This window comes from Scyliorhinus canicula, chromosome 9, assembly GCF_902713615.1.
Source record: "Scyliorhinus canicula chromosome 9, sScyCan1.1, whole genome shotgun sequence".
Classification (NCBI taxonomy): domain Eukaryota; kingdom Metazoa; phylum Chordata; class Chondrichthyes; order Carcharhiniformes; family Scyliorhinidae; genus Scyliorhinus; species Scyliorhinus canicula.
The window spans coordinates 183,083,099-183,103,279 of record NC_052154.1 but is presented as its reverse complement, the minus strand read 5'-3'; the positions used below and the strand labels follow the sequence as shown (position 1 = coordinate 183,103,279).

Below are 20,181 nucleotides of genomic sequence, written 5' to 3'. Positions count from 1 at the left end.
AAATAGCTTTGAACCACACCTGGAAAATACATCTTTTGGCTTTGGGGCATTGACTAAAGCCTTCCATCTTCTCTTTGTAGCCCCATTGCATTGATTTTCAGGCCAAGGATTGCACAGAGACACACATCACATGGTGATCTGTGGACCTTTTTAACACTCCAAGCAACACTTCCAGCTGTTCTGTGAGAGCAGAGAGATAAATAAAGGTGCTACATGCATGCGGTTATAGTGAGAGGCTACGGTGAAGTGAATTTGCAAGTAGGTGGATATAAATAGGGACGTGGCTTTTTAGCTGTTAAAATTGTAATGGGGAATTTAAGGGATTTTATAACTTTCAGAGGTTTCATAAAAGAATTTTATTTGACCCAAAAGTGGAGGCAATAGGAAAATATTAAAGTCTTTTTTTTAAGGTTCTTAGCTGATGGAATCAGTGATTCAAGGGAAATGGGACACTTAAGGAAAGATGTTGAGTCGAGTTGTGATGGTTGTGTGGGGAAGATGTCCTGGGCTGAGGGCAGGTGTGAAATCTGAAAGTCATCCAGTCCGGCCAGAAAGTATTTGTTTCAGAAAGCAGTGCGTTTCTGTACTTCTTGAGATTGCCACAGGAGAATAGAAGAGGGTGCGAAGCAGTGTGGCGTACTTTAACTAAAATAACAGTTTTGTCTTGTGGTAGTATTACTGGATTCCTATTGTTAAAAATACAAGCGAGTCGTTGCCACAATGGAGTTTGTGTGTCCTGACCAAGTGGCTATGGTGTGGGGGGGGAGAATGTTTTGTAATGACTGTTTTAACTGTGTAACTTGAATAGTGTGCTTGTTTTTTTTCTTGTTAATAAATCTTTTCATTCTTAAAATCCAAAGAGTATTAGAGTTCTGTTTCTGAGATTAGTAGCTCATGTCACCTCGTTTTCAATATTTAAAAAAAAGTTATGATCAGCAAGGCAAGTTTCCCTCTAGGATTTGGCTTGCTCAGCAAATATACTCTGCTGTGGGCATAACACTTTTGAAAGGCACAACTGAATCTGCCTCAAGTACTCTTTTAGGTAGTATATTCCAGATTGTAACCATGCACTGCATTAAACAGGTTGCCTCTGGTACCTTTGCCAATTAACTTAAATTGGGCTCCTTTTGTTATCAAACCTTGCTATTTCTATCTATCCAGACCCCTCACATTTTTGAACATGTTCGTCAAATCTCAAATAGTCTTTTTTCTGGAGCAGAACTCTAGCTTCTCCAATTTATCTGGGTAACTCAATCTTGGAACAATACTTGCAAATCTTTTCTGCACCAAAGTCTTTGCATCATTTCTACATTGTGATGCCCAGAATTGGATGCAATACTTCAGCTTAGGCCCAATGTTTCATAAAAGTTCAACATAACTTCCTTGCTTTTTTAAATTCTGTACATCTATTTATAAGGTTCAAGATCATGTATGCCTTTTTAAGTACATTCTCAATCTGCCCTGCCACATGCAATTTGTGCACATATCCATTCTTTCTATTCTTGCCCACTCTTTAGAATTGTACCCGTTATCTTATCGATTCTCCGCATTCTTCCTACCAAAATGTGTCACTTCAATGTCACATTAAACGTCATCTGCGCATTCCAACAGCCAACATCCTCCTCACAGATCCCAACACATCCAAGTTTTGTCATCAGCAAATTTTAAAATTGTGCTCTGTGCACCCAAGCCTAAGGCATTGATATAGATCAAGAAAAGCATTGTCCTCACACTGACCCCTAGGAATTCTGTACACCTTCCCAGTCCAAAAAAAACACTACTATCATTCTGTTTCCTGTCATTTCACATCCTAATAGGAATAATCAAAGATCAATTGTTGTCTCTGCAGATATATTGGAAGATGTTATTAGGCTGACCAAGTGATAAGAAATCAACCTAATAAATGTAATGACTGATACTGGCTTCAATGCATGTCAGACCCAACAATCCAAATACCCATTTCCTGGGACGATGCAGAATGTAATTTTATAAATATCCTTAATCCTTCTCAATGGTCTGTGTAACTTGGGAGCTGTGCCTCTGCTGTACAAGGTGGCAACATCTTAGCCTTTGAGGACAGCAATACTTGGTTGTTTACAATCCAGATAGGCAGGCAGTTTTAAAATTCATTAACGTTTTGAAAGAGATTGGAAAGCAGAATAGGGCAAACTGAGAGTTGGTGGTCTTTAGCTGATCAACATTTTACAGCACAGGTGGCTATTGTGCTTAAGCCACCTTTGCAAGGGCTACGCAATTGCCCCTCTGTCCTATTGACCAGCAAATCTTATTTCAAGTATTTATATTTTTGAGGTTATTATTGAATCAATTTCCATCACCCTAACAGGCAGCACATTCTAGATCATTATCGCCCCATCTCACCTGCTTCTTTCAACAATTACCTTTCATCCGTGTCCTCTTACTGACTCTTCTGCCAGTGGAAACTCGCATTTACTGTACCAAAACCATTGAGAATATTGAACACCTTTATCAAATCTTATTTTAACCTTCTGTCCTCCAAGGAGAACTAGTCTCTCCAGTTGGTGTGTGAATGGAGATATTAGACATGCAAATTAAAACAGTTAGTGATTTAGCAGGTGGTTTAAAGAGGAATTCTGACCGTGAGCAAGAACAGGGAACAAAATGGCTACCAAAGTCCAGAAACCAGAGACTTATTCCAAAAGGTAGAGAATAAGACACCAATTACTAAAAAGATTTTACATAGAAGCTTGAGGCTGACAATGACTTTGGTAATACAAACAATGCAACGTTATATTATAAAATGTGAAAAATATTTTAAGACTCCAAAAACATGCTGGTAATGTTTGAATGGACATCTTTCAGAATGATTCTGAAACATTTTAAACATCAGAGAAAAAAACCTTAATTTTCAAGAGGACTGTAAACTAGTGACCCACAAACTACAATCCAGACTCCTGTGGTTCTGTGGAGATTTTGATGGTCCGCAAAATAATGTGAAGATTAAGATTCAGAGACAAGGAGGGACAAGGACTTTTCAAAATAAATGGCTGCATCCTGAAAATTGACTAACCTGCTTTTATCTATAGATCTTTAAATCACTTCATTAAAGTGAGAGAATGAACATAGCAAAGGCAGGTTTGGTGTGAGATAGGAGTGGTGTGCATCCACCATACAAGGTGTGTGCATGGAGAAGCACAGAGTGCAATGACAATTTACAATGAATAAACTTGATTTCTGAAGGCGATGTTGAACACTGGAACCAAATTCCATGACCTGGTTTGGAAATGCCAGTGAGCATTGGTAGTCTATGTAAAATTTACTGTACTGTAAGGGTCCTTCCTGATGATTCCCTTATTTCCCTTTTAGTTTTGCCGTTATCATTTTTGATCCATGGCTGCTTAATGGACATATAACTAATTAAAGCAGCAGAGAGGAGGAATTGAAGAAATTGCAACATGGTATATGGTGCTGCAATAAATTGGCCAAAAGGCAGTATTCTGCCCAGTGACAGGTGGTGTTTGAATCCTGCCTGAGTGGGATGATTTCCAGAGACCCAAGGAAAACAGTTGAATCCTAGACACTCAGGTGAAGGACCTGCTCTCTCCCTCGTGTTTTCTTGATAAATGCTGTGAGCTGCTGTATTTACTAAACTGCAGAGACCTGAATGAAACTACAGTGTAACCATTACAGGCTGCAGAGACCTGGATCTGAAAGCTTAGTTTGAAGCTTAAAGCTTGTCTGCTTAAAAACAATCATTGGAAACAAAGACTCTTTTTCCTTTTACTTATTTTCACTCCTCTCCACCCGTGTTGTGTGTAGAGAATGAGGGCAAGTAAAGTGGAGGATTAGGAATTAGATGATAGTTAACCAGTAGTATTTGCTGCATATTTCAGTGTAGTTATAACTTATAAACCTGGTGGCTGTAATTATTGGGCAGCCAAGGGCCAAAGACGTACGGTATTTTTCTAAGAATTATTGGTTAATTCAATTGGGTTGGGACTCTGGGTCGGGGGGGGGGGGGGGGGGGGGGGGGGCTGGAATTGACCGCATCCTCACCCAGGATGTCATAACCGCACCTATCAGATATTTTCATTGATCCAACAAACATTTATATTGCTTGTATGATAATTTAGGAGAGGATTCTAGATTACTAATCTATTTTGAAAATGTCCTTCAGCTAAAAAATTGAGAACCACTGCTTTAGAAAACTAAACAGTGCAAGTAGTACCATTTTGGTGACCATATTGCCAGAAAAACCCAGTAGCAATATAGAAATTCAATGGTCGTTGACAGCAATGAAGATGCTGATTATTAGAGCAGAGCTGAACTTGATCCCTTGTGTAGAACTACTAAACTGGTGTCACTAGGTGGAAAAGAAGCCACATTCAATTGGAACCAAGTCCTCTACATGGTGAAGGCTGACAAGATATTTACATATATCATGTGAAAGGAAGAATCATATTTGTTCCTCCCTGCTGCCCATATATGGGATATTAATACATGGCCATTAATTTTTAAGTGGATAAGCGCAAGTTGTTTCAATTTTAAGTGCACTCTCAACCTATAAGAAAATACACAGAACCCCCTAATTTTGTCTCATGTGACACGAGCACTTCACTGACCACTTAAGTCCTCATGCTTTCCCAGTAGATTGTATGTTCATAGCCATACCTTAAAATCCCAAACTTGGGAAATCAACGTCCCACAGCCATATATAGATGTACATTTTAAAACTTTTGCTTGTAGCCACGGATATGGTCCAGTGTAAGTCAGATAAAGAGGTTATCAAAAGCACGAATCCCAATTTGATCATTTAAGTACAAATTTATATGAACTTACCTAGTTACCTTGAGGTTCAGCACTGAAGGTGATTTTTTTGCAATTCTTCATAGATATTGTAATCAGCTGACTGACTTGTGTAAAATAATCCAAATCCCCTGGAATTAAATCTAACCGGGTTTGTGGGAAAACAATGAGTGGAACCCAAACAGATTTAAATATTTATCATTTATTATGTTAATGCTTCCCCAGTGCTTTGGGAGAGGGAAAAAAAAAAACATCTTCCAATGTTGAAATCTCTCGGATCATGTTCCTTCCATACAATCTATAAAAATTGAGACTTACACAGGGCCCTAGCTATAAAAGTACCAATCCAACAGCTACAACTATCCACAAGAAGTTATTGCTTCAAAAAATCTGGAAATTATAATACAGTTTAATTTGGTTAACTTGTAACACAGATCTTTGTTTTAATTGTCTTTATTAAAAAAACACTTAAAATATTCATAACCTCATGCCATGCTTCATGATTCCATACAGAATCAACACATTTCAAGTTGAGCTGATCACAGGGAATGAAAAACACAACAAGCAACAGTCAGAACTTTCTAAAAAGGAACTAAACAGACAGATCTAGTCAGTTAAGACTTTCATCTCAATATTTAATAGTTGGTGCTGCATTAGTTAAAACAAAAGTACAAGCAGCAAGGTCTGAAGTAAACTATCGGAGCCTCAATCTTATCACCTGATGCAATTAAAGTTTCAATAGGAGGCATGAGCAATACACAGTAGCCCCAACAAGTTACTCTGATACTACCCAGATGTTCTTCAGATTTTGAATGCAAGTATGAGAACATTAGAGAAGCTAACTGAATTACAGAAGTTAAACTGGTTCTAGAAGTGTCAGTGCGAATGTCACAAGTGCACAACAGTTCTTAGTATGTTGTTGTTAATGCAGTCCAGAAGCCTATATACAGAAATGAGTTATGTCACAATACATAGTTATTCACTGTATTGTACATAAACCAAATAAAATTATACATACTAGGTCAATAGGAGGCCAATAGTTAGGAAGAGGCCTATGTCAAACTTCATGATTGCACCGTTATTTATGGACTATTTGCGACTGCTTTTTATTCGTTCCAGTCTTTTCTTCAGATCATCAAGGTTAGCTGCTGAAGTTGCGTTACTGTTGCTCTGCACTGGTGGATGGTGAGATTCCTGTTCTTGGTTATATTCTCGTGAATCTCGGAGATGGGCGAGTTTATTGTGTAGCAGCTCAGAGGATGATGCAACTGTAGGTACTGTGGGTTTGGACAGAAGTGAGGTTGCAGGTTGTCTTTCTTCAAGCTAGATGAGAAAAATATGGGAGCCAGTTAATGCCATTCTGGAATACACACAAGAACACTTTAAACTATGAAGTTACATTTTTGATGGATAAGTTTAACAATTATATTTTGGTGGTAGTGCCACACAACATGAAGGTACATGTCCTCAGCATGAAGATGGAACTTCCGTTTCCACAAGAACCCTGCAGCAGTCACCCCCGACAATGCTGGTATGGAAGTTGCATTGGTAACAGGTATGTGGATTGGTGAGGACTAGGCCAAGTCAGTTTTACCCCTTTGTTTGTTCTTCCTGCCAGATATGTCCTTCAGGACTTGGCTAACTTGGATAGTGCTACCATGCCACTTTGTGATGGGCATTGAAGCTCCTCAAACCAGACATGCTTTTCACAGTAACTTCATTGCAATGCAAGCCTACTTGTGACAATAAAGATTATTATTATGTCTTTGCTGCATGCAATGCTTCCTCCAAGTGCTGTTCAATATGGAGAAGTACGGTGGCATTGTGGATAGCACAAATGCTTCACAGCTCCAGGGTCCCAGGTTCGATTCCGGCTTGGGTTACTGCCTGTGTGGAGTCTGCACATCTCCGTGTGTGCGTGGGTTTCCTCCGGGTGCTCCGGTTTCCTCCCACAGTCCAAAGATGTGCAGGTTAGGTGGATTGGCCATGATAAATTGCCCTTAGCGTCCAAAATTGCCCTTAGTGTTGGGTGGGGTTACTGGGTTATGGGGATAGGGTGGAGGTGTTGACCTTGGGTAGGGTGCTCTTTCCAAGAGCCGGTGCAGACTCGATGGGCCGAATGGCCTCCTTCTGCACTGTAAATTCTATGATAATCCATCAGCTGAGGTAGAATCTGGGTGGCAATTATCCATGTCCATGATGCCATGCGACCTCATGGAGTCCAAATCAATGTTGAGGACTTCCCAGGCCACTCCCTCCCAAACATGCACCACTGTACCATCAACTCTGTTCAATGTTCCCTGTCAGTGGGGCAGGGCGTAATTGGGGATGGCGATGGAAGAGTTTGATTAAATGTGAATCTGATTGTCAGGATGCTACTCAACTAGTTGGTCAGAAAACAAGGATTTAGGGGATTGTCCCATGCATGGCATGATTTAGGAAGTGTGACTTGAGCTCTCCGACAATATGATTCACTCCACGTGATATCAAGAAACAGCTGAAGGCACTGGATACTACAAAGGCTATGGGCCCTGATACTGAAGACTTGTGCTCCAGAACTTGCCGTACCCCTAGCCAATCTGTTCCAGTACAGCTACAACACTGGTATCTACCTGGCAATGTGGAAAATTGCCCAGGTGTGTCCTGTATACAAGACAGGACAAAGCCAATCCAGCCAATTACCGCCCTATCAGTTTACTCTTCATCAACAGCAAAGTGATGGAAGGAGTCATCAACAGTGCTATCAAGCAGCACTTACTCAGCAATAACCTGCTCATGGACACAGTTTGGGTTCTGCCTGGGTCACTCAGCTCCTGACCTCATTACAGCCTTGGTTCAAACATGCACACAAGGAACTGAATGCTAGAGGTGAGGTGAGGTGAGGAGAGTGTGACGGACCTTGACATGAAGGCAGCACTTGAGCAAGTATGGCTTCAAGGAGCCCTAGCTAAACTAGAGTCAATGGGGATCAGGGAGAAAACTCTCTGTTGGTTGAAGTCAAGGCACAAAGGAAGCTGGTTATGGTGGGAGGAGGTCAATCATTTCAGCTCCAGGATATCACTGCAGGAGTCCCTCAGGGTAGTATCCTCGGCCCAACCATCCTCAGCTGTTTTATCAATGACCTCCCATCCATCATAAGGTCAGAAGTGGGGATGTTCGCAGATGACTGCACAATGTTGAACACCATTCATTCGTGATTCCTCAGATAATGAAGCACTCCAGGTCCAAATGCAGCGAGACCTGGACAATATCCAGGCTTGGGCTGACAAGTGGAAAGTTACATTTCCGTCACACAAGTGCCTGGCAATGACCATCTCCGAAAGGGGAGGATCTACCCATTGCCCTCGACATTCAATGGTATCATTGAATCAATCCCCCACAATCAACACCCTAGGAGTTATCATTGATCAGAAGCTGAACTGGACTAGCCATATTAAGACTGTGATTATCAGAGCAGGTCGAAGTCTAGAATTGGATTGGATCTGTTTTATTGTCATGTGTACCGAGGTATAGTGCAAAGTATTGTTCTGAAAACAGTTCAGACAGGTCATACCATGAATAAAAAAACATAGGGCATACATAAATACGCAATGTAAATACATAGACACAGGCATCGGTGAAACATACAGGAGTATAGTACTACTCAGTAGAGAAGATGTGTGAAGAGATCGGATCAGTCCAGAAGGGCCGTTCAGGCATCTGGCAACAGCGGGAAAGTAGCTGTTTTTGAATCTGTTCAATAATAATCTTTATTGTCACAAGTAGGCTTACTTTAACACTGTAATGACGTTACTGTTAAAAGCCCCTAGTTGCCACATTCCATCACCTGTTCGGGTACATGGAGGGAGAATTCAAAATATCCAATTCACCTAAGCAAGCACATCTTTCGGGACTTGAGAGGAAACCCACGCAGACACAGGGAGAACATGCAGACTCCGCACAGACAGTGACCCAAGCCGGGAATCGAACCTGGGACCCTGGCGCCGTTAGTGCATGTTCTCAGACTTTTGTATCTTCTGCCCGAAGTTGGAAGAGTGAATAAGTCAGGAGGGAGGGGTCTTTGATTATGCTGCCCGCTTTCCCAAGGCTGCGGGAAGTGCAGAGTCAATGGATGGGAGGCGGGTTCACATGATAAGACTGGGCTGTGCAGTTTCTTGCGGTCTTGGGTCGAGCAGTTGACATACCAGGCTGTGATGCAGCCAGATAGGATGCATTCTACGATGCATCTGCAAAAGTTGGTAAGAGTCATTGTGGACATGCCAATGTCCTTAATTTCCTGAGAAATTATAGGGGCTGTTGTGCTTTCTTGGTCGTAGCGTGACGTGGGTGGACCAGGACAGATTGTTCACGAAGTGCATACCTAGGAATCTGAAGCTGTCAATCATCTCCACCTCTGCCCCATTGATGCAGACGGTGTGTACAATATTTTGCTTCCTGAATTCAATGACCAGCTGTTTAGTTTTGCTGACATTTAGGGAGAGGTTTTTGTCATACACCACTCCACTAGGTTCTCTATCCCCTACTTCAAGTAATTCACCTGACCCCCAAAATCTGTCCACCATCTACAAGGCACAAATCAGGAGTGTAATGGAATATTCTCCAATTGCCTGAATGAGTGCAGCTCCAACTACACTCAATAAGCTTGACACTATCCAGGACAAAGCAAGTCACTCACCACACCGACTTGGAAATTTATCGCCGTTCCTTCACTGTCGCTCAGTCAAAATGCTGGAACTCCCTCCCTAACAGCACTGTGGGTGTACCTACACCCCAGGGACTACTGCGGTTCAAGGCGGCAACTACCACCTTCGGAAGGGCAACTAAGGATGAGCAATAAATGTTGGTCTAACCAGCGACGCAAACATCCCATTAAATTTTTTTTTTTTTTTAAATAGTTATCCTACTGCAGAAATTTGACACCAAATTTACAGAATGTTGCATTAATTGTTGTATGCAAGAGATGATTAAGGCATGGAATGCCACGAGTGAAAAGGAGTCTTTTTTCCTTTATTCTTTTATGGGATGTGGGTGTTAGATGTTTTTGCAACAATCGATGAGTTTCATGAACCAGACTTAGTAATTGAATTTAAATTCCATCAGTTGCAATGGTGCAAATTGAACCCACACTCCAGAGCATTACACTGGGCCTCTGGATTACTGATCTAGTGACTTAACTACTCTGCCAGTGTCCCCCTTATAGTCTAGTCTAAAACTATTAATAAATCATTTAGAATATTAAGTGAACAATACACAATTGGGTAAATAAAGATTCTGGTACCAACGTTCATAGGTCATTCTACAAAACACACTAGTACTAAAACACAAGACGTTAGTCAAAAAGACTAATGTTACCTTGGAATTATTTTCTAAGCCACAACGCTGCCGCAGGATTTTTAACCTTTCCAGGTATACAGCTGGACCGACTTCTTCTCCATTAGTACTACCAGCAGAAGGGATGGAAGTGGAACTTGCCACATATGGCGACTCATCTGGAGGTGACGAAAACCCTGCTAAATACAGAAATCAAGCACCCATTAACGAGGATTAAAAGAAAATGAGATAATCTGCATTGTGCATTCTCAATTTATGGGTTAGAACTCCTTTCCACGAAACCCAGGCACTAATGCACTTGGTGAGCAAGATGATTCTACTTGATGCCTCTTCTGGTTAAGCATGTTCATCACCCCTCCACTCTCTGATGTATTTCAGCAGTGCTACTGAATAAGCTATAGCCTTCAAATGGCAAAATATGACTCCGGAAGTGTAGTGGCAAGTTCAGATGCGAGCTGATACCAAGCAAACAAAGAAGACTGCTTCTCTGAACTAGGGATAAGCTCAGATCTCAATTGGGGAAGAAAATGAAGAACCTGGACAGCTAAGGGATCTTATTAATTCTGCATTAACTGTAGGAGAGGGCAGCTGACTTGCTTCCTGGAATCAATTAGCCAGTTGACCTATTAAAACAACTCATGCATTCTTGAGGATTTTCACCGAGGAAGAACTTCAGTCAGCTGATTGAGGGGCCACACATATTGAGTGGCATAAACCTAAATCAGATCACGTCTCTTATACTGGAGGATCAACAATCATCAGCATTGACATTATCTATGTGGCCGGGGGGGGGGGGGGGGGGGGGGGGTGTGTGTGGAAGGGAGAGAGAGAGAGAGAGAAGAACAGGTACAGGTGGAGGAAGCCCGTTGGGTGGGAGTGTGTTTAAGGGCCCTGGTGACAGCCCCCCCCCCCCCTCCTGTTCTCTCCAGTTAGGTACACAGATATCCCAGTCGGTGTGTCATCACTCAAGGCATGGATCCAGCTGATGCGACACTTGAGTAGCGTTACATCCGTACTGGCCCCAATATGCTGAAACCAGGTTCATACCATCAGGGATAGACGTGATGTACAGGAGCTGGCGTAGGGAAGGGGTGGAGCGAGTAGGGAGATTCACAATGCTGGAAGAGTTGCAGGAGAAGTTTTAGCTGCCAAGGGTCAGAAGAGGGATTTTATGTAAGATGGAAACTGTTTCTGTCTCTATTCAAGGATTGTGTTTGTCGCCAGTGGGTTGGTTGCGGGGGGGGGGGGGGGGGGGGGGGGGTTGTATTAGTTAAAGGGAGAAAAAAAAGGGGGGAAAATGACAAACTCTTCACAATTTGGTTGTAACTTTTGTTGACCATGTGTTTTGTTGATTGTGTTTGGAATAAAGTTGTTTTTTTAAAAAAAATGATGCAAGTAAGGCGATTGATGAAGTAGCTGACCTGATGAAGTAGTTGGACTACGGACACCACCCTGAGGAACTCCTGCAGTTATGTCCTGGAACTGAGATGACTGACCGCCAGCAACTACAATCATCTTCATTTGTGCTAGGTATGATTCCAACCAGCAGAGAATTCTTCCCTCCCCCATTCCCATGGACTTAGATTTTCCTCTGGCTTCTTGATGCCATACTCGGTCAAATGCTGCCTTGATGTCAAGGGCAGTTACTCTCACCTCACCTCTGGAGTTCAGCTCTTTTGTCCATGTTTGAACCAAGGCTGTAATGAGTTTAGAGTTGAGTGGCCCTGACGGAACCCAAACATCAGAGAGTCGATTATCGCTAAGCAATGGCCACTTGTTAGCACTGTTGGCCCCTTGCATCACTTTACTGATGATCAAGTGGAGACAGATGGAACGGTAATTGGCCAGGTTGGATTGGTCATACTTTGTGTACAGGACATATTAAGCAATTTTCCACATTGCCAGATAGATGATAGTTCTGCAGCTCTCCTGAAACAATTTGGCTAGGGGTGCTGTATTCAATCTTAATCTTACCAGAACTTGACGACGAAGATATCCTTCCTTTCCCTTCTTTTTCATTTTCCACAAGCCGCAGACCTCTTTCAATGTAATTCTGAAAGAACTGAGATGATTTCCTCAAGAACGGTTCGATATCCGCATCTGAATATTTCTTTCTATATTCATATAGTTCTGCTAGCCCCTGTGCAGAGAGGGAAAGAATGTTAGTTCTGGAGTGTAGGGGTTTAAAAAGGTGATCAAAACAGAAATACTTCAGTCAGGCAGCAGATGTGGGGAGAAACAGAATTAATGTTCCAGGTATGTGGCCTTTCAACAGAATGGAGACATTTTCATTTTATGAAAAGAGACTGATAGGGTAACCATTGCAAAGACGCTGCCAATTGCAGGGTTACCAGAATTAGTCTAGTTACATGGAGATTATGTGGAGTATGGACCTGCTGCTCTGAATTATTCTTTCTATATCGTGAACAGGGGAAGGTGAAGGATGGGAAGAGGGAGAGGTGGAGCCCTGCATCTGAAGAAACAAAAGTGCTTTCCTTATTATTCACTATACATAAAACAGGCGAGTGCTTGTGCTCAGATTGAAGGGAACAAGTTTGTGAGGACATAAACAAGGATGGAATATTAGTCTCGTTTTGGCTAGAGCAGTGGTTTTTCAGTAAATAGCATACTTCAATGAGACAAACAACAAGGAGTGGCACAGTGGCCAGCACTGCTGCCTCACAGCACCAGGGACCCGGGTTTAATTGTGACCTTGGGTGACTGTGTGGAGTCTGCACGTTCTCCTAGTGTCCATGTGGGTTTCCTCCAGGTGCTCTGGTTTCCTCTCACAAGTCCCGGAAGATGTGCAGCTTCGATTGATTGGCCATGCTAAATTGCCCCTTAGTGACAAAGATTTGCATTTTAGGTGGAGTTATGGAGATAGGGCAAGGGAGTGGGCCTAGGTAGGGTACTCTTTCGGAGGGCTGATGTAGACTCGATGGGCTGAATGGCCTCCTTCTGCACTGTAGTGATTCTATTGTTCCAAATTCCACACACTTCTTTCAGCTGAATCGATTGCTCACAAACATCCCACAATGTAATAGTGAACCGAAGTGGCCAATCATACACAAGGCTGAAGCATAGGGTGTGCCAAAATTCAGCACTCTGCAATAAACAAAATGTTTCCTCATCGAGTGGCCACCCATCTTGTGCTCAGCTTAAAATTCAGTATTTGGACTGAACTTCAGTTTAATTCAATGCCATCATATTCAGTGCAACAATAGTTACAGTTAAAATGTGGAGCTTTTGCAAGAGAGCCACCTGCAGGAGGTGAGGCCTGCCCAGCGGCTGGCGTGGAATTTGGATGTGGGGCTGTTGGTGGATTTGGGATTGAGAGAGAAGATGGCTTCGATGATTGGTAAGTATGTGGAATTTAACAAGAATGGAGAAGTTTTGCCCTTGGTGCTGTGGGATGTCCTGAAGGTGGTCGTGAGAGGGGAGGTAATCTCGCACAAGGCACAAGAGGATAGAGGTGAGGGAGGAATGCCAATGGTCAGCGGACAAGATCTTGGAGATAGATGGAAGGTACTAGAGTGACCCCACACTGGAACTTTTCCATCGTAGAAAGAAGTTGCAGATGCAATTTGATCTATTATCTACAGATAAGGTGGTGCGTCACCTGCAGTGCTCAACGGAGGTATTGTACGAATGTGGAGAGAAGGCACGTTGTCTCTTGGCCAGTCAGTTGAGGTGGAAGGCGGACTCCAGAGAAGTTGTTCAGATTCGGAACTCAGGTCATGGACTCGTCTGCGCCAGATAACATGAGCATGGCTTAAGGCGTTTTATAAGAATCGGCAAGACGGAACTGCCTGGGAAGGAGCCGGATATGTGGCAGTTTTTAGAGGGGCTGGGGTGCCTCAAGGTGGAGGAAGACGACCGAGATGGGTTGAGGAGCCAGTGGTGGATGGAGGAGGTCGAGGCAGCTATTGGGCGTATGCAGACTGGCAAGGCGCCAAGGCCGGATGGGCTCCCGGTGGAATTTTATGAATTATTTGCAGGCCGACTGGTGCCGTTATTGGTGGAGATGTTTGCTCAAAGGCAGGTGCTTCTGGGGTGGAGGTCAGCTTCTCCACCGAGTGCCCCATGGCTGGGGGATCTCATGGAGTTTTTAAATCACAAGAAAGCAAAGTGCAAGAGAGCGAGAGAGAGCGAGGCATTGCTGCCTCACTGTGCCGGGGACGCAGGTTCTGGGTCACTATCCGTGTGAAGTTTGCACATTCTCACCGTGTTTGCGTGGGTTTCACGCCCCCACAACCCAAAGATGTGCAGGGTAGGTGGATTGGCCACGTTAAATTGGCCCTTAATTGGGAAAAATTAATTGGGTACTCACCTAAGTTTATTTTTTTAAAAGAGACACATTTTGTATATGTTCAATGAATGGCCGATTTTATATACACAGGCATTATTCCTTTCAAATCAGTTCACTGAGTGCTCTCTGTCTCGGGCCCCTAGAATTTGCATCGCCTCCTGTGAAATCCTAGAGTATAACTAACAAAAACTCCAAGGAAGCAGAGGAGCAGCCGCAGCTTCTCATTGGATATTTTCTTCGCCGCCTTGTCCGACATCACTTTCTGAAAGCAGCCAGTGGTCAAACACTTGGCAAGCCCCTGCTTTTAGCTCTCTTCTAACCCCCTTCTCCAACCACAGCGCAAGCACATCTTGGCCACTGCCAAAAACCTCAACACCAAGGTGTCACTTAAGCTGATAGTCTCCTAGTTGTTGCTGAGCTAACCGAAGGGAGGGGGGCGCCTGGAAGCTGTTGGGAAGAGAACAGATTTTGAACACAGCATTCAAGTGGCAGCTACAGTGGGAGCCATGTGGTGGCGGACAGAAATGGTTGGGGCTTGACGGGTGGCTTGATGCAAGAATATGCGCGCAGGAGTGCCAATGACCGTGGCACATTTGCACCCTTCTCGCAACACACTGGTTGAAAACCGCTGGACTAGAGGTAAGAATCTCCAGGGTAATTCTGATCATGAAAATCAGTCCTGGTATTGTAAATTACCTAGCTGGGAAAGGAAATGTCATCAGGAGTGGAAAATAAATTTGGGCTTTGGATTGGTTATGTGTGAGCAAGGGTCCATTGAAGGAACATTGTGAAATATAACTGTGGTGGGGATTTTCAGTTGTTTAAAAAGTTAAATGGGTGCAACTTTTCTGTAATCTCAAGTTTAAGTTGCCCATAGAACTACCGTTTATTTAGTATATGTTGTAAATTGTTTGGTACAATAAAAATCTTAATGTTAAATCTTGGGGCAGCACAGTTAGCACTGCTGCCTCACTGCACTGAGGACCCGGGTCACTGTGTGTGGAGTTTGCACATTCTCTCCGTGTCTGCGTAGGTCTCACCCCCACAAACCCAAAAATATGTGCAGGGTAGGTGGATTGGTCACGCTAAATTGCCCTTTAATTGGAAAAAACACGAATTGGGTCCTCTAAATTTATTTTTAAAAAGTAAAATCTTGTCATGCGATTCTTTCCGTTAGTTACTGCCTTTTAAACTTCATTAGTCTCCATGGAGAGCGTATCAATACCTTGGACAAAGATGGTTTAGTCATTAGTATGAAATTGTACTGAAATATTTCAGTAGTGTCAAAGACTTATTTCATGCCCTATGTCCATGGCATGTGAAAATCAGCTCAAACATTAATACATAAAGCTATGGATGTTTTTGAATGTTTTGAGAAGAAAAATCAAACTTGCCTCCCTTGTGTTTTCTTTGGACCCAATCTTCTTGAATATTTCTGCCAAGGTTTCACTTATCTTCGCCTTTGATTCCTTATCTTCCTACAAGAAATATATGAATTTACAATACTGACCATAACATTTATTTAAAAATCGAAACTCTGAAACATGTCACACTCAGAATTTAAGATTCAGTAGGTGTACAATTTACCATGGAAGACAATACTTTAGAAATTGATCATCTCAATTCCAAGAATCTTTTTTTTCTGCATTTGGCAGATCAACTGCTTAATGTTTTCTTAAATCAATTGCATTTTATAAACTGAACTTTTAATCAGTATATAGTGGTTCGATAAAATTTGAACATTATTCACTCGACTGCCCCTTAAGAAATTAGAAAATGAAAGGATTGTACAATAGACTACTACTACTACCTTATCGTCACAAGTAGGCTTCAATGAAGTTACTGTGAAACGCCCCTAGTCGCCACACTCCGGCGCCTGTTCGGGGAGGCCGGTACTGGAATTGAACCCGCGCTGCTGGCCATGTTCTGCATTACAAGCCAGCTGTTTAGCCCACTGTGCTAAACCAGCCCCTAACTACTGAACTATTTTGTGATGGTTACTTATCATAGTTAGACACATCTTCCTTATTCTGAAAGTTCATACTCCACAAGTTCCTCCACGGTTAAATCTTATGGGTGAAATACAAATCAGTACATACTGCTATTTTGGCAAGTTAATTTTTCCTCCCTTTTGCAAAAGGTTCAGATGAAAATGTAAGCTAAATCAACATGAAGGAAATGGAATGTCTTCCGCAGGGGAATTGTGCACATGATTTGCTCTCCCCATCCTCACACATTTTTAGATGCTCATGAAGGGGTTTCTGCCAGAGCACAGCTCCATGGAATAGCAAGCACTCTGGCAATTCATCCAAGGATCTTCATTTGATTTTTCGTAGTAAGGATGGGCTAGAAATCAACTCAATTAGTAAAGAAAGAGCCAACTCTGATCTTCTCCATATACAAATGTTTCCAGGAAAGGTCAGAACCCTGACAATTTTCCCCTCCCTAACACAGACATGAAGATTAACCACAACACCAGGGTTAAAATCAGCTAACCCAGTACATCCAAATCCTAATGTTCTTTGACCTCCATATTTTTCTTAATTTTTTGAGAAGCCGCTGAAAACCCAAAAATAAGACACTTGCACAGGAAACTTGCATTTTCTCTATTCTTGTGTCTTGACTATTGGCTGTTGGCTGTTACAGGCTCTCAGTGACACCTAGCATTTGGAGCAAGAGAAAGGAGTTAAAAGTAGAATTGTTCAATATAAGAACATGTTCAACTAGACAAATGAATGGAGTATTGGATGGAAATAGGTGGGACCTTAGTTTACAGAGCAACCAAGGATCAACGGGCTATCTTGGTGAGGGATAGAGAGATGGCGAGAATGGCTGTTAACCAATATCTACTATACACAACTGCTTCCTACAGCTACATTGATGGCACTTTCTGGAAGGACTCCATTCCATTCTCAGAGTTTCCCCATCTCATCTAGTTCTGACTAGATCACCTTCTACACCAGTGTTTTCCTTTGTCCTCGAAGATTGTCCAACGTGTTTGACAGGCTCTTGATTCACAAAATTTTTGTCTTCACTGCTCTCTCCTCTCCCATGACCACTATAAAAAGGTTCTCCTGGTTCTCAAACTCCCACCCCAGGAGCCTCCAAGTTCAAGGGACTAACTACCACTATTTTGTCATTGATTTCAAAGGATTCTCCTCTCAGCATTCTGAAGGGTATACTCACTTGGTTCGGTGAGTCAGAGTCACAGTGCAGAAGAGGCCCTTCGGCCCATCGAGTCTGCACTGACAAAATCTATACTCATCCCACATCCCAGCACTTGGCCAATAGCAGTGAATGTTATGACATCCTTGCACTGTTAAAAGGTTCAGGTTTCCTGCCTCCCAGGCAGACTCCCACCACCCTCTGGGTAAAAAAATATTTCCTCAAATCTCCTGTCCCTGACCTTAAAATGATGCCCCCTTGTTACTGATTCTTCAACTAAGTGGAAAGGCTGCTCCTGTCCACACCCCTCAATCTTAAACACCTCAATCAGGCCCCCTCAGCCTTCTCTGAAGAAACCCTGGCCTATCCTCTCTTCATAGCTCAAATGCTCCATCCCAGGCAACATTCTGGTGAATCTCCCCTGCACCTTCTCAAGTGCAATCACATCATTCCTATAGTGAGGTGACCAGAACGACACACAGTATTCCAGCTGTGGCCTAACCAAAGCTCTATCAAAATTACCTTGCTCGACTTCCGGTTGCGGCTATGACCAGCTAAGTCGCACATTTGGCAGCTCCTGCGACAAAGGTGTTTAAGGGCCGATTGGAGGGCCCCGACGGTACTGTAAAGACGAATCCCGGTGGGGGAAGGCTCCCTGAGGAGAGTGAGACCAACTTTATGGTCGGTACTCGGAGTGGGGCGACAAAAAAAGCGGCAGCAGCTCCCCGAAAAAAGCGGGGGAAGAGGACCAAAATGGCGGCCGGTGGCGCACTAGAAGATTGGAGAAAATGGGCGGAGGAGCAGCAGGCCGCTCTCCTCCGGTGTTTTACGGAGCTGAAAGTGGAACTCTTAGAGTCCATGAACGCGACGACCACAAGGCTGATGGGGGCCCAGGCGACCCAAGAGGCGTCGATAAGAGAGCTGCAGCAGGAGATGGCTGTGAGGGAGGAGGAGGCCACGGTCCTCGTGGGAAAGGTGGAGGTGCACGAGGCACTCCACCTGAAATGGCAGAGCCGCTTTGAGGAGCTGGACACTCGAATGAGGCGGAAGAACTTGAGGATCCTGGGCCTAGCAGAAGGCCTGGAGGGGCCTGATCTCCCGAAATATGTAGCGGAGATGCTGAGCTCCCTGATGGGAGAGGGGGCCGGTCCATCGCCTCTGGAGCTGGAAGAAGCATATCGGGTCATGGCTAGGCGGCCTAGGGCGAACGAGCCCCCGAGGGCGGTGCTGGTGCGATTCCAGCGTTTCTGTGATCGGGAGAAAGTGCTAAGGTGGGCCAAGAGGGAGAAAAGCAGCAAATGGGAGAATTCGACGGTGCGGATATATCAGGACTGGAGTGCGGAGGTGGCAAAGCGGCGGGCCCGGTTTAACCGGACGAAGGCGGTGCTGCACGCAAAGAGGATCAAGTTCGGAATGCTGCAGCCAGCGCGCTTGTGGGTCACCTACAAGGACCAGCCCCATTACTTTGAGACCCCAGAGGAGGCATGGACTTTTGTTCGGGAGGAAAAGCTGGACCTGAACTAGAACTTGGGAACGCCGGCGGTCGAGGCCGCCCGAGTACCCTTGACTGATCAAGTGGCCCATGTTTTTCTTAGGCCAGGTCGGAACTTGGTTAAAGTTGATGGATCGTTTGGTTTCTTTGAAACTTGTGTTATGGGGGGTTTCTTTGTTCCTTTTTGTGTGTCTCTTCCCGTTGCCAACTTCCCTTAATTATTGTTGTTGTAGGGGGGGCTTTTTTTACTGTTTTTTTGATCTGTTCTTTAAGGGTTATGGTTACTGTTCTGTTCGATGGAGGGTGATGGTTAAATACGTTATTATTGGGTAGTTATTTAGTTATGCAGGCATAGTTATGTATTTATGTATTTATTTGAGATTTGTTATTTATATTGTTATATTGTTAAGTTGGGGAGGCGGGACGGGGGGGGTGCAAGTTGGTTATGCGGGTTTTCTTTTTCTCTTTTTTCTTCCTCTCGTTTTAAGGGGGCTTTTTTATGGGCTTGGATGGGGACGGGGGTGGAATTGAAGATGGCGGGGTAGGGTGTGGCCGGGCGAAAGCGCGGGCTTTCCCCTGTTTCCCGCGCGCGGGACGGAGGAAGGGGGAGGAGAGAAGAGTGGGGTGTGGCCAGCAATGGCGGCTTTTCCCGCGCTGAAGCGGGGTCAGAGAGGGATGGCAAGGGGGGGGGGAGGCCCCTCCCCCCCCACATCGGGAGGAGTCGGAGTGTGGCAGGGGCAGCCGGGTCAGCGAAAATCAGCTGACTCTCGGGAGTACGATGGTGGATACACCGCGGCTAGGAGGGGTCCTAGCCAGGGGGGGAGGGGGGGGAAGGGGGGTTAGGGGGGGATACCGGGTTGCTGCTGGAAAGGCCGAGGACGGGAAGGGAAGAACGGGAGGAGAGAGGGGGGGGGGCCATCGCCATGGGGAACGGGTCAGAAGGGGAGGGTCGACCCGGGGCGAACAGGGGACAGGACATGGCTAATAGACAGGGGAAAGGGACAGGTCGCTCTGCGACCCGGTTGGTTACTTGGAACGTGAGGGGGCTGAATGGGCCGGTCAAGAGAGCAAGGGTTTTTTCACACCTAAAGGGACTGCA

At 44.1% G+C, this 20,181-nt stretch overlaps 1 protein-coding gene across 3 annotated transcripts in view; it reads right to left on the bottom strand.

Moving 5' to 3' along the window:
* Positions 1-4,971: 4,971 nt before the first annotated feature.
* The window catches only part of ckap5 (cytoskeleton associated protein 5), a 108,551-nt gene continuing 93,341 nt past the window's right edge, over positions 4,972-20,181 (bottom strand). For 2 of the 3 annotated variants that reach the window (XM_038808289.1, XM_038808291.1), the window contains 4 exons: positions 15,820-15,903; positions 12,091-12,256; positions 10,138-10,295; positions 5,179-6,108 (listed from right to left, as the gene is read on the bottom strand). In XM_038808289.1, the coding sequence (XP_038664217.1) occupies positions 5,875-6,108; positions 10,138-10,295; positions 12,091-12,256; positions 15,820-15,903 (642 nt within the window). In that variant the 3' untranslated portion in view covers positions 5,179-5,874. Of the gene's footprint in view, positions 6,109-10,137; positions 10,296-12,090; positions 12,257-15,819; positions 15,904-20,181 lie in introns of all 3 variants that reach the window. The other variant, XM_038808290.1, reaches the window with a different exon arrangement.